The following is a 20,302-nucleotide window of genomic DNA, read 5'->3' as shown; positions in this document are numbered from 1 at the left end:
AAAAATTGAAAAAACTTAAAAAAAATTATGTATTTTACCAACGTAAAGTAAGAGTAACTTTTAGTACTCGAATACCTCACAATTTAATAATCTAGTGTCAAAAATGCTCAAAAATTAAAGACAAAACAGTTATGTTATAAAATAACTGTTGACCTACCCAAAACGGACGCCTATGACCAGTACTAGAAATTCGCAATTAATGAAATCGATTTATCTCTGGAATATAAATAAATGTATCAGTTTTCGTCTTTCTAAACAGTTTTTTTTTAAATTTTTTTTTTAGTTCTAAAAGCGAAAAATTTTTGTATCAATTTTTCTAGAAATCTGTGTGTCCTACCTACTTAAAGCAAGAGTACCTTTTTGTACTAGAATACCTCACAATTTAATAATCCAGTGTCAAAAATGCATAAAAGTTAAAGATAAAAAAGTTATGGAATAAAATAACCGTTGCCCTACCCAAAACGGACGCCTATGATCGGTATTAGAAATTCGCAATGGATGGAGTCGATCCATCTCTGAAAAGTAAATCTGCATACCAATTTTTGTTTTTCTAAATAGAAGCGTTCTGGAGGTATTTAAGAAAAACTAATTACAAGAAGCCATCTTCAAAGAGCTGTAGCTCCATGAGGAAGCATTTTCGGACTAAGTGAATTGGGTTAAATTGTCTTAAAATTATCTGAAGAATCTCCTGTCTTCGTTTGTCGGTAGAGTTTCTGGACACCCTGTATAACAAATACTATTAACCTAAGAGAAAAATCACCAAAGACCTTTTCTGTTTGGAATGATTCAAAAAACCTAAAAAAAATTGTTCGATGCAAAAAAAATAATTTTAGGAAAAACCCCTAATCTTTCCCCTCGCCTAGCAAGGTCTTATGCTCTTCAGAATCGCCTGTCATTGTACACATTTCTTCTAAATTACTTATTAAAACACATACTTAAATTTAAACCTTACAGGAGAAAGTTTATTTTACCCCTAAACTATGCACTTTTCGATTCACCTGGTACATACACGTGCAGGGCTGATGCCTGCCAGGTCATGGTTTTTAGCCTTGGTGTGCCATGAATTATCACTATACAAATTTCTAGCCTTACAGGAAGACCGTTAGTGGGAGGGTTCACTAGCTCTTAGGCTAAGACGTCTTCAGTGGGGCTACATAAACATCTCTGCATCGAAACGAAACTGAGCTGCCTATGAAACTGAAACTGCTTGTGGAACCACTTTCTGGTAACATTCTTAATATCTGCCTTTTACCATTTATAAGGCAAGGAGACGACGAAAAAGAAGACGAAAGGGACTGTACAATATGCAATCACATTTCTTCTATTCGTCTAGGAAACATTTCAACGAAAGTTGATTCCCTGTACTCAAAATACACTAAGCATCAAAATTAACGCACTCTTAAAAATGGGACATTTTTGATGTATTGGATTTCCTAAACCTGTTGTCCGATTTGAGTTATTTTTTAATATGTTATAGCTTTATTATTGAAGGATATCGATGTAATAATATTGTTGCTAAACAGGTAAGTGTCATTGCATACCGGGTGTAACAGTGATAGTGTGTTTTTTCCTCAAAGTTCGGAACATCCTGTGAAATATTCCAGCGAATATAAAATATTGAAATTAAAACTTAAACTGTAGCCTTAGGCTTTCTTAACATTTTGCTTTTTGATTCATTCGCATGTGTTGGATAATAAAACAGTTAGGTACTTTAATAACTAGCAACGTTCTTCATCAATACGGGGTGTTTTTAAATAAGTGCGACAAACTTTAAGGGGTAATTCTGCAAAAATAATGACCGTTTGCTTTATAAACATATGTCCGCAATTTGCTTCGTTTTCTTACTAACGAGTTTTTTCTTACAAACTAACGATTTATTTATTGCTCTAAAACCGATTGAGGTGTGCAAATGAAATTTAGTAGGTTTTAAGAGGTATTTTATTGGCGTGCATATACGGGTCATATCACCCGTATGCACGCCAATGGTGAATATAAAATTCTTAGTTGTATGTCAAAAAATGCGCAATAACTACCTCTTAAAACCTACTAAATTACATTTGCATATCTCAACCGGTTTTATATAATAAATCGTCAGTTTGTAAGAAAAAATTCAACATCCCGTATCTCGGAAACGAAGCATTTGCGGATATATTATGTTTATAAAGCAAACGGTCATTTTTTTCATGCAGAATTACCCCTTAAAGTTTGTCGCACTTATTTAGAAACACCCTGTATTGATGAAGAACGTTGCTAGTTGTTAAAGTACCTAACTTTTTTATTATCCAACATAAGCGAATGAATCAAAAAGCAAAATGTTAAGAAAATCTGAGGCTATAGTTTAGATTTAATTTCAATATTTTATATACGCTGGAATATTCCACGGGGAGTTCCGAACTTTGAGGAAAAAACACACTATCATTGTTACACCCGGTATACAATGATACTTACCTGTTTAGCAACAATTTTATTACGTCGATATTCTTGAAGGGTCAATCCATGCCAAGTGGTCCAATATATTTTTTATTTTTCTACCTTTTAAACTTCAGTCTATAGAGACTACACAATTCCATTTATTTTATTTTTAAAAAATTTAGTTTGCCGATGACGGCCATTTTTGTTAAAGCGTATCGATCATTTTCACGGAAAACATGGCAAACTTTTTAGAAAAGTAAGCTCTAAAAAAACGGCTTATAGCATTATTTAATTTCAAACTACCCTTAAGGCCTTAAATGAACCACAAAGTTTGAAGAGGTAAACTGATAAAATTCCATTTTCAGCATTTTTTTTAACAGCATAAGGCAAGCCGATAATGGTTTGTAATTTTTTTCTGCAAAAGACATACGTACATACTTTGAAACTTAAGTAAATTTTTTCAAGAAAAATCTCAAAAACGTAATTTTTTGAAAATCTCAAAGTTTGACCCCTTATATCTCTGATGGGCACGGATGAAAAAATTTGAAATTTGGCTGAATGTTAGCCCCTAGCAAGTAGAATACGGAGTAAAAATTTGGAGTTGCAGACTTAAGCCATGGTTTGTTAGAACAGTGAGCGACGCACGGCATACGGGTACAGCAGAATCTGTTGTACTCGACGCACGGCAGATTTGAGTAAGTCGGTTTGTTAGCATATTCTGTCTTCTGTCGATCTCAAAATAGTTTGAGTTTGACGTTTGTTCTCATGGGGGGTGTACGTAGAAAAACAAATTCTGACAAAATCAAGGCAATAATTTTATTACTCCTAGAAAAGGAGGAGGAAGAAGAGATAATAATATTAAATTTAAATAAAAGAAATAAAAATGTAAACTAAATGTTTTCATGTCGTAATACAGAAGGTGCATTTATATTAACAGTCGAAAGAAAATTGTTTCAGAACGAGAAAAAATTTCGAGAATATTTTAGAATTTCCAGATATTTATTTGAAAATGTATTACCATTTATAAGGAATAATATTACTAAAAAACCCTACAACAGAAGACAACATCCGATTTCTGGAGAAGAAAAATTAAGCATAACTTTGAATTAGGTTTTTTTATTTAGAGAAAAAATAAAAATATGTGTTTAAGTACAAAACAGAAAACTTCTTAAAAATGTAAAGTATATTATAATTGTATCTTACATTTCTACATTCCTATTAATTGATTCTGGCGAAAATACAAACAAATGCACGCTCTGAGATCCTACATTTATTTCCAAAGAATTTTCGTCACAAGAATTATTTGTTGTAATAGGAACCAATTCATGTACCTAATTCATTTGCAGCCAGCTTAATTTCATATCGCGAAACAATATGCATTACTTCAGCTTTTATTCTTGCCTTTTCAATCGTAGGAAATCTCGATACTGTGGAAGCAACACACTTTCAAAAAACATGTGGATCACCTGATTTTTGAGCCAATGTCGATGATGTTTCTGACTTTTTAACAAGTTTTTCAATCAAAGCGGTTCGTTTCTCTCGTCCCATTTTTAATTCGCTCATTAATGAGATATTCTGTTTTTGACATTCACTTTTTTTTTCGGTGCTCACAATATAGTATTATAAAAGTGTAAAAAGAGTAATAAATCGTCTAATACAATAGTAATAGAAATTAGATGTTGGGTTCCGGTGAGGCACATGGTGTCTTTGAAACGCACTACTGAAGGGGAAAGGTTTATAGTAGGTACCTTTTGTTAAATGCAAGCTGCTTTTCTCTTTGAATATTTCCCCAAATAATTGACCTGAAAACAGGTCAATTTACAGAGAACTACGTACATATTTAAAAATACGCAAATAAAATAATAAAAAATGAGATATTCAAAGCATACTTTAAAATAGGGATCAGGGATAATGGCAAGACAAAATTGTGCCATTTGTTGAATAATAACGATACACTTTATTTTGTACAAACGTAGTTTTATTATAATGCATGCTTCAGTTTAATAAATAATAGAAATAATACCAATTAATCTAAATAGCAATTAAATACTAATAATATCAATTTAATACAAGTGACTTTTTCATTTACTTTGTGCAATTAAAAATATGTCAAATCATGCATTTTCAACGTCATGCATGTCAAATCATGCATCAACATTTTTGTTTGAATAAAATTAGTTTACCACCACGTTGTACACTGTGAGTTCAGCTGAACGTTTGCGTCCAAATCAAATCGCAGTTGATTCCAGCGCACACCGTCGACGTACACTGCTGTCGGTCTTCAGAGCGCGCAACTAAGCAGAACCTAACAATCCGTTAACATACAGAAACCATTCCTTTGATTTGGACTGACGTGCGCGGCGTTCGACTGACTGTGAGTTGTGCGTCGCTCACTGTTCTAACAAACCGTGGCTTTACAGGCCTGAGAAAATGGTCAAAAATAAACATGGTAAAAATTTGAGCGTTTGCGGGCAGGGTAATTAAAATTCAAATAAACTGTCTAATGAAATAAAAATTAATCTATTTCCACCAGATTTCACAATGAATACAAATTTATACAGGGTGGGCCAAAGAAAAGAGTTCACCTTGATATTTGGCAGTTATTAGATTTTAAGGGAAGGCCGAAACAGGTCGATTTTTATTTTTCAATTACAATTTTCTTATATATTTTCATACGTCTCCATGTCAGTGACGTCATACAACTGGGCGTGATGACGTAATCAATTATTGTTTTAATGGTAATAGGGGTCGTATGTTATCTCATTTGAAAGAGTGTTCAATTCTCTGTTCAGTAGTATAAACAATAATATAATTATTTATACAGGGTGGCCAAAAAATAATTTTTGAATTAAATTAATTGACGCAAAAAGTAGAATGTATGTAATTTATTTAACTCAAAATACATTTTATTGCTGTCATAAAATAAAAAAAGAATTATTATTTGGCAAATAAACATTGCTTTTCGCTTAAATTAAATGTTCAAACTGTCAAGAGGTAAGTAGGGGGCTATTTGTGATTTAATTTAAGCGACAAGAAATGTTTATGTGTGAAATAAACATTTTTTCTATTTTCTGACAGCAGTACAATGTATATTTAGTTGCCAAAAGACCCCTATTCCCATTTAAAAAAATCATCGATTACGTCATCACGCTCTGATGGATGACGTCACGTAGTATGAAATATATCCCAAAAAGTTGCAATATAATAAAAATTAAAATGGACCTATTTCGGCATTTCCTTAAAATCTAATAGGTAACTATTGCCAAATATCGAGGTGGACTCTTTTCTTTGGCCCACCCTGTATAAATTTATATTCATTGTGAAATCTGGTGAAAATAGATTAATTTTTATTTCATTAGACAGTTTATTTGAATTTTTATTACCCTGCCCGCAAACGCTCAAATTTTGACCATTTTGATTTTTGACCATTTTTTCAGGCCTGTAACTCCTATATGACGTAAGTCTGCAACTTCAAATTTTTACTCCTTATTCTACTTGCTAGGGGCTAACAAAGATCACAAGGTAGGGGCAAAGATCACAGAATTTTAACCCTTCCATCTTTGTATATTTTAGAAACTGTTTGCTTAATTCGTAAACATCTACATGTCTTTCCACCAAGACCTAATCATGACTACTTTACGAGAAATTCTACGTTTGACGTCTATATGCCGACCCCGTCCTCTGAGTTAGTAAAGAAATCTATATTATATTCCGCAAGAAAACTTTACAACCATCTCCCTCTACAACTTATCTGCAGCATCTTTCCCAAAATTCCGTAAACTGACAAAAGCCTACCTATCTGAAAGACCATATTATTTAGTAGAAGATTTTTTTAATCAATAACTAAGAAATTACAGTACCCTTTGCACTAGTAGTATTTTTATTATCATTTTTTTGTCTATATTTGGGTGTCATATGCAGCAGCTTAACTTTTAAACTTATTAATTACTAGGTAGACTATGCATTTGCAATTTACTTAAATTTTGCAAATGACTACTTCTGTTTAACTTCATTATTATTGTTATTATTGTAAATATATTCTCGATTTATGTAATTTTAGTAAATTGAATTATTATTTTGTTTTCTTGACTTTTTATAAGCTTTGTCGATAAAATTGTACAATTTTTCATGACAATAAAGCATATTTCTATTCTATTCTATTCTAACATTCAGGCAAATTTTAAATTTTTTCATCAGTGCCCATCAGAGATATAAGGGGTCAAATTTTGAGATTTTTCAAAAAATTACATTTTTAAAACTTAAGTCTCAAAGCTCAAACTTTTTTTATTTAAAGTATGTACGTAGGTCTTTTCCAGAAAAAAATTACAAACCAATATCGGCTTGCCTTATGCTGTTAAAAAAATGCTGAAAATGGAATTTTATCAGTTTACCTGTTCAAACTTTGAGGTTCATTTAAGGCCTTAAGGGTAGTTTGAAATTAAATAATGCTACATACTTTTCTAAAAAGGTTGGTTTTTGATTTATTGTTCTAGGACAAACCTCAGAAAAAATATTGGCTAAAGAGCGAAGCCAAGTTTTCCGTGAAAATGATCGACACGCTTTAACAAAAATGGCCGTAATCGGCAAACTAAATTTTTTAAAAATAAAATGAATGCAATTTTGTACTCTCTATAGACTGAAGTTTAAAAGGTAGAAAAATAAAAAATATTAAAAATAGTCAAGCAACCACCTTTGGACCACTTGGCTTTTATTGACCCTGAAGAATAAAGCTATAATAAACTAAAAACATCACTCACATCGGACAACAGGTTTAGAAAATACGAGACATCAAAAATGTCCCATTTTTAAGGTGGTGCGTTAATTTTAACGCTTAGTGTATTTGCAAAAAGAAAAATTAAAAACAGCTTATGTTTCTTCTTTATTCGTCGTCACCTTGCCTTATAAATCGTAAAAGGCAGAGATTAAGGATGTTACCAGAAAGTTTCAGATTTATTGTTTAGATCTATGACTTTTCACTTCTCTTTAATTTTAATGTGACATTTCGTTTATTAGTCCATTCTCAATTGCAGAACGCTGCCCTAAATGTCCTTTATTTAAGTTTGGAAACAGGAATTATTCACAAAGAACTAAACATTTTGCAGAGAAAATATCCAAAAAAGAAGATAGGGAGAGTTTGCTGTCAAAAATGAAATTTACAAGGTAAACTAAGAAAGAAAAACTGATGCAAAAGAATCATCATCTTTGGCTTTTACAACTCTTCGTGAGTCTTTGCCGCGTTTACTTTTGTCTTCCACTGGTTCCGATCCTGTGCTATTTCCCATGGTCTCACCTCCATCTTCTCTGACTGGCCCTCCTTTTTCTAGGCCGTCCTGGCAGGTCTTATACCGTCTGGTTTTCCCAAAACACACCCAAATTCTAATTGACTTACATAGATTTTGACACTGTCAAATGCTTTTTTCAAAACGGCATCGAAAGTATACAAAGAAAAAAAGCTAACCACGAGAATATAAACCAATTCTGGCTGACTCTGACTTTATAAATAGTGCTACTCTGTCAAATGCCTTTATAAAATCACATTTTGTGAACATTTGTCACATATTGCCATAAAAGTACCTAAGTAGGTACCCTTCTTATATTATGTACAGAAATAGGAAAAAAAAAAAGAATATTTACAAAAACAAAACAAATTCTAGTTATTTATTTATTAACAAATGACCAAAAATATTAATACAATAATTACAAATATAAAATTTTACACATCTTAACATAACGAAAAACGTAACATACACTAAGCATCAAAATTAACGCTTTAAAAATGGGACATTTTTGATATCTCGTATTGCCTAAACCTGTTGTCCGATTTGAGCAATTTTTTTAGTATATTATAGCTTTATTCTTCAAGAATATAGATGTAATAATATTATTGCTAAACAAGTAAGTGTCATTGTATACCGGGTGTAACAATGATAGTGTGTATTTTCCTCAAAGTTTGGAACACCCTGTGGTATATTCTAGCGTATATAAAATATTGAAATTTAAACTTAACTGTAGCCTTAGGCCTTCTTAATATTCTTCTTTTTGATTTATTCGCTTATGTAGGATAATAAAAAAGTTAGGTACTTTAACAACTAGCCATGTTCTTCATCAATACAGGGTGTTTCTAAATAAGTGCGACAAACTTTAAGGGGTAATTTTACATGAAAAAATAATGACCGTTTACTTTATAAACATATGTCCACAAATGTTTCGTTTCCGAGGCACGGGATGTTGAATTTTTTCTTACAAACTGACGATTTATTTACTGCTCTAAAACCCGTTGAGATATACAAATAAAATTTGGCAGGTTTTAAGAGGTAGTTATTGCGCATTTTTTGACATACAATTAAGAATTTCATATTCACCATTGGCGTGCATACGGGATGTATCTAAAATGTTTATATCCATATGCACGCCAATGGTGAATATAAAATTCTTAATTGTATGTTAAAAAATGCGTACTAACTACCTCTTAAAACCTACCAAATTTCATTTGCATATCTCAACCAATTTTAGAGCAATAAATAAATCGTCAGTTTGGAAGAAAAAATTCAACATCCCGTATCTTGGAAACAAAGCATTTGCGGACATATTAAGGCGGAGATGCATATGCGCTCTGCTCGGTGTGCGAGCCGCTCGCGCGCAGCGTATTCGTCAGATTAGTACGTGTTTTCAAGTGACGCACAAACGGCACGCACACGGCGCACCACGATCTAAATTCTGTCGGTTTTTCAACAAACGCTTTGATGGTTCGCAATACGTATTTGGACGGGTTTGCGAGTGGTTTGTTGGTTTTGGCGCGCATGAGTTGAATATTTGTTAGTAATGGAATGGTCGGAAGGAAATTGATGTTTACCGTGGAAAATCATTATTGTGGGATCCTCAATAAAGAACCATTTAATTTAAAGAAACGACTTAAATCCGATCTGAACGGAAATAGAAGCTGAAATAAAAAAATGTACATGCGGACCTTTTTAAAAAATGTTAGTTCATTGTTGTACTAAAAATAACATGTATTAAAAATAAGATTTATTATTTTATTTGGGCATAAGCCACAATTCGAGTTTGAAATCAAGTTTACTTGACCTTTCGACTTTCACTTCGGAAATAGTTATCAATATCAAAAAAACATTCATAATTATGTGTCACCGGAAAGCGAAATAGGTAACGCACGACTTGGAGAACCTATAGTTTTCTAACTTCGTGTCTGGTGAAGCAACGCAGTTGAAACAAGCGGATATATTATAATTGTGTCACCGGAAAGCGAAAAAGGTAAGGCACAACTTGGAAGACCCAATAGTTTTCTAACTTCGCTTCTGGTGAAGCAACAGAGTTGGAACAAGCAGATATATTATAATTGGGTCACCGGAAAGCCAAAAAGGTAACGCACAAGTTGGAAGACCCAATAGTTTTCTAACTTCGCTTCTGGTGAAGCAACGGAGTTGGAACAAGCAGATATATTATAATTGGGTCACCGGAAAACGAAAGAGGTAACGCACAACTTGGAAGACCCAATAGTTTTCCAACTTCGCTTCTGGTGAAGCAACGGAGTTGGAACAAGCAGATATATTATAATTGGGTCACCGGAAAGCCAAAAAGGTAACGCACAACTTGGAAGACCCAGTAGTTTTCTAACTTCGCTTCTGGTGAAGCAACGGAGTTGGAACAAGCAGATATATTATAATTATGTCACCGGAAAACGAAAAAGGTAACGCACAACTTGGAAGAGCCTATAGTTTCCTAACTTCGCTTCTGGTGAAGCAACGGAGTTGGAACAAGTAGATATGTTATAATTGTGTCGTGGGAAAGCGAAAAAGGTAACGCACATCTTGGAAGAGCTTATAGTTTCCTAACTTCGCTTCTGGTGAAGCAACTGAGTTGGAACAAGCAGATATATTATAATTGGGTCACCGGAAAGCCAAAAAGCTAACGCACAACTTGGAAGACCCAATAGTTTTCTAACTTCGCTTCTGGTGAAGCAACGTAGTTGGAACAAGCAGATATATTATAACTGGGTCACCGGAAAGCCAAAAAGGTAACGCACAACTTGGAAGACCCAATAGTTCTCTAACTTTGCTTCTGGTGAAGCAACGTAGTTGGAACAAGCATATATATTATAATTGGGTCACCGGAAAACGAAAAAGGTAACGCACAACTTGGAAGAGCCTATAGTTTCCTAACTTCGCTTCTGGTGAAGCAACGGAGTTGGAACAAGTAGATATGTTATAATTGTGTCGTCGGAAAGCGAAAAAGGTCACGCACATCTTGGAAGAGCCTATAGTTTCCTAACTTCGCTTCTGGTAAAGCAACTGAGTTTTAACAAGCAGATATATTATAATTGGGTCACCGGAAAACGAAAAAGGTATCGCATGACTTGGAAGTACCTATAGTTCTCTAATTTTGTTTCGGGTTGTAGGAACAAGCAGATATATTATGGTAGGGGAGCAAAGTATGCTAAATGTGCAGTCACTCGAGCGCTTTGGCGACCTATTGGGCTATGATTATTAGGTCCTAAAACCAAAAAAGTTAAGTAAAATTTTCCATTTTAGTGGGGACTTCCCATTTTTTAATTTAATTTTCCATTTCCAACAATCTTTTTTCCGATTATAGCGCCATCTATCCATAATTCAAAAAAATGTTTCGAATAAAAGTTGTTTATTTTTATACAAACAATCCAAATCTGCAATAAGAAACGGGGTCTACCATTTAAGATTTTAAAGTAACCCCCCACCTCACCTCCGTGGGAGGTCGTGTTTGGAACCACTCGATAGTTTTTTCAAAAACATTGATAAAGTGTACTTTGCAGTTTTTCGATATGATGTTTATTTTGCGAAAGATCGCGGGATTTGTATTTAAAATTTTAAATTTACCCCCCACCCCTCTCCGTGGGGGGTCAAGTTTGGTATTTTTCGATAGATTTTTGAAAAATATTGAACACGTAGTTTTTAGTTTTTCAATCTGACGTTCATTTCGCGAAATATTCGCTTTTTTTTGTGAAACTTTTTGACTCACCCATTTTCGTACGCCCCGCTCAAATCGTCATATTTTTGAAATATAGACTCTTTTGCATGTACTTACCTTATCTTAATCTGACAATTTCGAATATTTTAAGGATAGATTTTTTTTCGGGCCCCCCTGAACGAACTCCCCTGTGTTAAGAGCCAATATATGGTGAAGGTACATCTGCAGGGTACCACGTTTCTCCCCATATGATAATCTGACGCGCTCGAGTAACTGCAAAAATCCCCGCTTGGGCTCCCCTACCATTATATTTGTGTTGCCAGGAAGCGAAAAAGGTAGTTCCCGAAATGTTCCCAAACTGTGGCTTATTCCACATAAAATAGTAAATTGCATAAGATGACACAAGAAAATAGTTTCAGAACAATACCAAAATAAGATGTAGTAGAAGTACAGGACAGAGACATGATTATCTACAATTACTAAACGTTCGTAAGTTTCCTCTGGATCGTCAAAATGAAAAATTTTAACGAACAATAACCGCGCCACGAACGCGCGGCGCACACACGGCGTGGAGTTCGCGGCGCGGATATGTATTTCCGCCTTTATGTTTATAAAGAAAACGGACATTCTTTTTTCATTCAGAATTACCCCTTAAAGTTTGTCGCACTTATTTAGAAACACCCTGTAGTGATGAATAAAATTGCTAGTTGTTAAAGTACCTAACTTGTTTATTATCCAATATAAGCGAATGAATCAAAAAGCAAAATATTAAGAAAGCCTAAGGCTACAGTTGAATTTTAATTTCAATATTTTATATACGCTAGAATATACAGGGTGCTCCAAACTTTGAGGAAAAAACACACTATCATTGTTACACCCGGTATACAATGACACTTACCTGTTTAGCAATAATATAATAACGTCTATTTTCTTAAAAAACAAAGCTATAATATACTAAAAAATCACTCAAATCGGACAACAGGTTTAGGAAATACGAGACATCAAAAATGTCCCATTTTTAAGGTGGTGCGTTAATTTTCATGCTTAGTGTATATGGTTTAGTGGATAATGGCATTAAAATTAATTCTAAATATCATAATTATAATTAATAATAAAGTAATCATAGTCAAAGTAGAAATAGGTACATTTAGGTGATTCATTATTATCAGTGTTTATTTTCTATAGAATATAGATTCACTTTTCTGGAGATAAGACGATAACATTTTTCAGCAATAATGATACAAAATGACCTATGGCATAATATGCCAACTAGGTCAGTAAATAGTCGAAATAGGTCATTTTGTATCATTATTGCTGAAAAATGTTATCGTTATTTATACATCGTTATGCCTACATATTATGTAGGCATAAAGATGTATAAATATGTTTAATATAATGGACGAGAAAAGAAAAGTTTAAAAATTAACCTGAATATTATTCTAAATTCTAAGATATAGATATACCTATCTCAAAAAATTAATAAAAATTATATGAAAATATTATATAAAAACTAATAGATTTTAACTGATAAGGCCGCAATAGCACAAAAATTACCAATAATTGAAGAAATTATGTTAATAACAGTGACATAACAGGTCGGATTAAAAGTTCGTAGGCTGACACATAAATGGCACTACTGGTATTAAATCTATATGATTTTTAGTCAGCCCTAAACTTCAAAAGATGCGTGTATAAATTTGACAGCTGTCAAACTATTAGTTTATGAGATGAGTGAAGCAACATGTGATAGTTTAAAAAAATGGGAATTTCGGGTCTTTATAAAGCATTGCTTTTTGGCGAAAAAAAATACTCTTGAAGCCAAGGCTTGGCTTGATAAACATTATTCGGACTCTGCACCAGGAAAATCAACCATTGAGCTAGCAAAGTGATTTGCTAGGTTTAAACGAGGCGAAATGAGTACAGAGGACGATGCACGCAGTGGATGCCCCAAAGAGTCTGCTACTAACGAAAACATAAAAAAGTCAACAAAATAATTTTGGATGACTATAGAGTTGTAGAGTGAAGGATGGGCCGGTGGAGTATCAGTAGCTGGTAGGAAAATCTCCAATTTAAGATTTGCTGCTGACACTACACTTATAGCAGCAAATGAGCAAGAAATGTTTGATCTTCTGCGAAGAGTTGAGTACGAAAGCAATAAAGTTGGTCTGAAAATCAATAAAGCTAAGACAAAAATAATGGTGGTCGACAGATTCGACACTATTCAACTGACTAACATGTTACAGGAATACCAGATAGTAAACACCTTTGTCAATCTCGGGTCTAGTATAACTAACGATCGTAACTGTGAAGCAGAAGTTCGGAGACGTATTGGTATGGCAAAAAATGCGATGAGTCGCCTAACTAAAGTTTGGAAAGACATATCTATCTCTCAAAATATCAAGATGAGACTGGTGAATGCCCTTGTATTCTCAATATTTCTATACGGAGCAGAGACTTGGACTCTTCGCGCATGCGAGCGCCAAAGAATTGATGCCTTTGAGATGTGGTGCTGGAGAAGAATGCTGCGCATACCTTGGACAGCTCATAGGACAAACGTTTCCATTCTAAACCAACTCAAGATTAAAAAAAGGCTGTCCACAATATGTCTGCAACGAATACTGCAATTCTTTGGTCACGTGGTTCGCAGAGGTGACGACAGATTGGAGAGATTAATTGTTTCTGGAAACGTTCCGGGGAGAAGATCAAGAGGACGATCACCAACTAGATGGTCCGACCAAATAAAGAATTCAGCTGGAAACTCATTCTGCGAAGCTCTTAGAGCAGCTGAAGATAGAGACCAATGGAGAAACATTGTTAGGAATATTGGAAGAAATCACGATCCTCAGTAATGGGGAAACGACAAGAGAGAGTAGAGTGAAGTTATTCGAGATAGCTGAGACTCTAAAGATATCAAAGGAACTTGTTGGATATATTGTGCATGAATATTTATGTAGACGAAAGCTCTGTGCAAAGTGGGTGACGCGAGAGCTCACAATCTATCAAAAACAACAACGAATTGATGATTCTGAGAAGTGTTTGAAGATGGTTAAATCGTAATAAAACCGAATTTTTGCATCGATATGATAAAATGGATGAAACATGGCTCCATCACTTCACACCGGAGTCCAATCGTCATTCACCCGTGTGGACTGAACGTGAACCGATTCCAAAGCTTGGAAAGACGCAACAGTCAGCTGGCAAGATTATGACATCAGTATGGGACTTGGGATGCGCGTGGTATAATATTCATCGGCTGTCTTGACAAGGGAAAAACCTATTAACAGCGACTATTACATTACGTTATTGGAGCGTCTGAAGGAAGAAATCGAGAAAAAACGGCCCGATTTGAAGAAGAAAGTGCTATTTCATCAAGACAACGCACCGTGTCACAAATCAATGAAAACGATGGTAAAATTTCATGAATTGTGCTTCGAATTTCTTTCGCAGCCACCGTATTCACCTAATATGGCTCCCAGCGACTACCACCTGTTCGCTGACCTCAAGAGAATGCTTCAGTAAAAATTTTTGAATAAAAATGGTATTGAAAAGTTGTATGACCGCTATATTGTTGTATCGCCCTCGAAGGTAACTAAATTTGAATTAATATGGAATAATAAAATAAATTTGATCAAAAATTTTTTTTTCTGTTAGCCTACGAACTTTTCAGGACAACGATTATATCAATAATGACATGAAAATTGAATGGCAAAAAAATTGAGGTTTCATGTTGACTAAGTGCTACTAAAATAGGAAGATATTCGTTCATGTTATAAGTCCTTGAGTATTGTAATAAAAGTTTTGCCCTAGGCAATTAGTTAAACATAAAAACTTTTTCTTGGTATAAAATAATTAAATTTTTGGTACTCGACCTGATATTAACGTTCAATCGGATGACTCTAAGGCTCATTTCGCACCAAGTGAGTCCAATCGATTCCAGTCCTGTCGAGTCATCAATGTAGAGACACATGTGGTTAAAAATGGTTGTAGTTGTTCAAACTAGAATTTGTCGTTGCCCGCACAACACGCAAGCTAGAAGAAATGTATACCAACTTCTCAAATGCCTCAAAAAATATGGGCCAACAAGTAAATGAGGAGAAAACTAAGATGATGGCATCAAAAACCAACTATAGAGCCAGAAACATCGGTCACCAATTCACGGTCAATAACTCTACCTTTGAAGTAATGGACACGGAAGGAATGGAATTCACATACTAAGGGTAAGAACAGAACAAGTGGGTCGAGGTGGAGGTGTAGGTCACGGTGAATGCTACTAGTTAAGTCGCGGTCGATGTCGACAGCACATAGCAGGAGGTCACCTGCGCTGTCAGTCGAGCTAGAACCACTATCAAGTGAAGTAGTTTAATGAAATTTGAATGACAAAAAGACTGTGCTTTTGCGATGTTGTGTCAGTCAAGTGATGATCGTGACGAAATGTCAGCTGTAAATAATCAGATCTTCCTTCATACTTCAAAAATTTACTGAATTTAATTACTTTAAAAATTCAAAAATAAACTGAAAACAAAAAAGGGATTATATAAAAAGTATCAACTCAGATAGCGCAGGTAATGACAACTTGGCTTCGAACGGACCAATCACAGTAAAGCATCCTTCTAGGTCGCGCAGTAGACATCCATGTAAAACAAACTTATTTTATTTTCAAAAGCATCGATGTAAACCTCCTGGATGGCATCGCGCTAAACCTCCACCGCGACTTACCTGCTCTGTTCTCTTCCATTCACTACAATGTGTTTGTTTTACATGGATATCGACCGCGACCTCCACCTCCACCGAGACCCACTTGTTCTGGTCTTACCCTAAGGCTCCCTGATCGCCAAGGAAAACGTCATGACGGAAGAAATCAAGCGAAGGATAATCCTAGAAAACAAATGCTATTTTGGACTGAGGAGACATATGAGAAGCAGAAACTTATAATATATTTTTATACCATTTAAAGGGTTCTCGCCCTGGTATTTCTTTGGTGGCTCAGCTTGCAATTAACCTGTTCTTAACACTGATGATTATTTTGCTAAAAATCGAAAACGTTCTGTGATGTAGCCCTTAAAGGGATTTTAATAAAAAAATGTATACCTTTTACAAAGGATTTTTTCAGACCAATAATTTGTCTTTCCGGCGCGGCAATCAGATACGAAATTTTTCCTTTCAAGAGAAGGTTCAACTTTACTAACGCAAAATGGGAAAAATTCTCTGAAGCATTGGATCAAGAAGTTTCCTAGCTAGAACCTTGCCCTGACTCATACGATAAATTTGTAGAAATTGTAAAGCAAGTATCACGGAAATTTATCCCAAGAGGTTCTCGAACTAAGTACATAGCGGGGCCCAATGAAGAATCTAAACCCCTACTTAAAAGATATGAACAGCTATATGAAGAAGACCCTTTCTCGGAAGCAACAATACAGGCTGGGGAGGAAATGTTACATGCGATATCCGCCAACAGAACGGAAAGGTGGTGCAAGCTGGTCACGAGTCTGGACATGAAACAAAACAGCAGACGTGCCTGGAAGCTGATTCGGAATCTTGGCAACGATCCCGCTGCTCCGGCAGTCAACATGACAGAAGTCACACCCGATCAGATAGCCCATCGTCTTCTAATGAACGGTAAGACAACATCAAGAAAGAACAAGGTGAGAGCTCAACGGAATATCGACGAAGAAAGGGATGTTCTAGGTACCTCTTTTTGTCTAGAGGAGATCAGAGGCGCGATCCATCAAATGAAAGATAATAAAGCGGCTGGCCTGGACGACATACGAACAGAACAAATAAAGAACTTTGGACTAAAAACCGTAGAGTGGCTCGTAAAAATGATGAATTGCTGCATCCGTACATTACAAATCCCCAAAATCTGGAGGAAAGCTAGAGTGGTAGCCCTCTTAAAACCAGGGAAGGATCCGGCGGATACAAAGAGTTTTAGACCTGTCTCTCTTTTGTGCCACCTTTTCAAGGCATTTAAAAGAATGATACTGAACCGGATCGCTGAATATGTGGAGACTAAATTATTCCAGAACAAGCAGGATTCAGACCCGGAAAGTACTGCTGCAGTCAAATTCTTAATCTCACCCAACATATTGAAGACGGTTTTGAACGGAAAGAAATAACAGGAGTAGCGTTCATAGACCTAACTGCCGCCTATGACACAGTTAACCATCAACGGCTACTCGCAAAACTCTACGAAACTACAAACGATTTCCGACTAACAAATTTAGTGAAATGTCTCCTCCAGAATAGACGCTTCTATGTAACGCTCCAGTCCAAGAACAGTCGGTGGAGGGACCAAAAAAACGGGCTACCACAGGGAAGTGTCCTCGCGCCGATTCTATACAACATATACACCAACGACTAACCCATACACCAACAAACAAGGCAATTTATTTACGCTGATGATACAGCTGTGGTAGCTCAGGGAAGAACCTTCAATGAAGTCGAAGTGAAACTGACAAATGCCCTGGGACACTTAGTTCTATACTACGATAAAAACCAGCTGAAACCCAATCTCACAAAAACCCAGGTATGTGCTTTCCACCTTAGAAACAAGCATGCCCGAAGGCCGCTGGAGGTGGAATGGCGTGGTCAGATGCTGGAACACAACGAGACGCCAAAATACCTTGGCGTCCGTCTGGATAGAACTCTGTCTTACCGATACCAGTATCTAGATGTCAAGAAGAAAGTAAGTGCCAGAAATAATATCATCCGTAAGCTAACTAATACAAAATGGGGAGCACAACCACACACTCTCCGCACTTCTGCCTTAGCATTATGTTTTTCGGCCGCGGAGTTTGGATCACCAGTATGGGCAAACTCTGCTCACGCAAAGAACGTCGACGTGGTTCTAAATGAAACGGTTCGTATAATATCGGGTTGCCTGAAACCGACACCTATCGAAGAGGTATACCCCATAGCTGGGATTGCTCCACCACCTATCAGGATGAAGGTCACGTCAGCGGTAGAACGAAAAAAGCAGGACCGAAGACGCCCCTTATATGACCACCAAACTCAGCCAAGCAACTAAGATCTCGGAAAAGCTTCCTGAAAACATCAAGATCCATCCCCGAAGCGCCAGAGACGCGCTGAATACACCTATGGCAAGCGTCAGCTACCGTGACACATTTTCCTCCCGCAGAGGAAATGGCAGCTGGACACAATTTACCGTATCCAACTTGGAAAGCGCTAAACAGACTAAGAACCGGCGTTTCACGTTGTGCTAGTAACCTGAAAAAATGGGGATACCAGGAGGACGATACCTGCGACTGTGGTGCGGTTCAGACCAGCCGGCATCTACTATCATGCACAGAGATGAGAGAGACCTGCACAGAAGAAGACTTAATTATAGCAAATGACAGGGCCATTTATGTGGCCAACCATTGGAAATACAGAATTTAAAGTTGTTGGTGTTCCGGACACGGAAAGTAAGTAAGTAATGGATTTTTCATTAAATTTTTGAATCTTGTAACGTCTGACTGGATTGGACGTGACTGGACTGGACTTGCTTGGTGCGAAATAAGCCTAAGTGAAGTTTGGTTAATTTCACTACAAAACAGGTTTATTCACAGCTATGCTACTGCATGGAGAATTGTTATGACTTCCTCATAGTGAGCATTGTATTGATCTCCCAAATAATACGCCTCAAATGATCTATAACCTCTTTCAGTTGCTTGTTTTTTAAGATAACCTGCTCCATCACTTCCTTGCTCTCATCGCAAGCTGTCCGGTATGCTTCAGAATTCTTCTTCTCGTCGTGTTTCGGATCTAATTCGTCTTTAAACGGAATCAAACTTTCGATATGTGTGTATTCCATTCCTTGTAGTTGGCAAATTTCATTGCATTTTTCGTATATCAAACGCAGTCTTTTGAATAGTACTCTAATTGTGCGCAGAAGTTCTTGAACCTTGGCCTTCTTTTCGTTGCTTGTGTTAAGGGATTGGGGGGTCCCATTAGGAGGCTAAAAAACAGAATAATCTTTATAAAAAAAGGTTTAAAGTGTTGAGTCTTGTTTAGGTATATGGTATATCAAACAGGTATATCAAACGAATTACTGAAATACTGTGGAGCAGCAATAACAGAACAATTAACAACATTAATTAACAAAATCATGAAACAATGAAATACCAGAAGAATGGAGAACGAGCGAACTAATTCTACTATTCAAAAAGGCAGATAAAAAGCAACCAGAAAACTACAGAGGTATCAACTTGTTAAATACTACCCTAAAACTTACAACTAAAATTCTACAAGAACTAATGAATCAGAGGATAAGTTTAGCAGATGAACAACAGGGATTTCGTGTACAGATGCAATATTCGTCATAAAGCATATTACTGAGAAATCACTAAGAGTATAATAGACCAGCATTTCTATGTCTGATTGACTTGAAGAAAGCATATGACAGAGTAACATTCAAAGATGTATTCCATCTTCTGTATAATAGAGAATTCCCTCTAGTTATTATAAAAACCATTGGAAACATCTACCAAAACAACAAAATGGAAGTCAGAATAGATGGACAACTTACAGAACCTATAGATATAGGCAGCGGAATAAGACAGGGAGGCTCATTGAGTCCTATGCTCTTCAATTTGATCATGGATGAAATAATCAAAAGTGTCAACAAAGTAAGAGGATACATAATGGGAAACAAAGAAGTAAAAATACTCTGTTACGCAGACGACACAATATTAGATGATTCAAGATGAAGATAGTCTGCAAAGATTAGTTCACAGATTGAATATAAAAGCAAAATAATTCAATATGACAATTTCATCACAGAAAACTAAAACAATAGTAATCATTAAAGAATCAACCAGATGTAAAATAGAAATTGATGGTATCAGTATTGAACAAGTAATGGAAATAAAATACCCTGGAATTACATTAACAAGCTATGGAGACCTGGACAAAGAAGTGAGAAATCAAGTACAAA

The 20,302-nt window shown here is 35.6% G+C and overlaps 1 protein-coding gene across 1 annotated transcript in view; it reads right to left on the bottom strand.

Moving 5' to 3' along the window:
* Window positions 1-8,060: 8,060 nt before the first annotated feature.
* The window catches only part of LOC126893413 (mediator of RNA polymerase II transcription subunit 30-like), a 44,115-nt gene continuing 31,873 nt past the window's right edge, over window positions 8,061-20,302 (bottom strand). The window contains exon 4 of the mRNA XM_050663563.1: window positions 8,061-19,324. Within this exon, the coding sequence (XP_050519520.1) occupies window positions 18,959-19,324 (366 nt within the window). The 3' untranslated portion in view covers window positions 8,061-18,958. The remainder of the gene's footprint in view (window positions 19,325-20,302) is intronic.

This window comes from Diabrotica virgifera, chromosome 10 (genome assembly GCF_917563875.1).
Source record: "Diabrotica virgifera virgifera chromosome 10, PGI_DIABVI_V3a".
NCBI classification, from domain to species: Eukaryota; Metazoa; Arthropoda; class Insecta; order Coleoptera; family Chrysomelidae; genus Diabrotica; species Diabrotica virgifera.
This window is presented reverse-complemented; position numbering and strand designations above follow the sequence as displayed.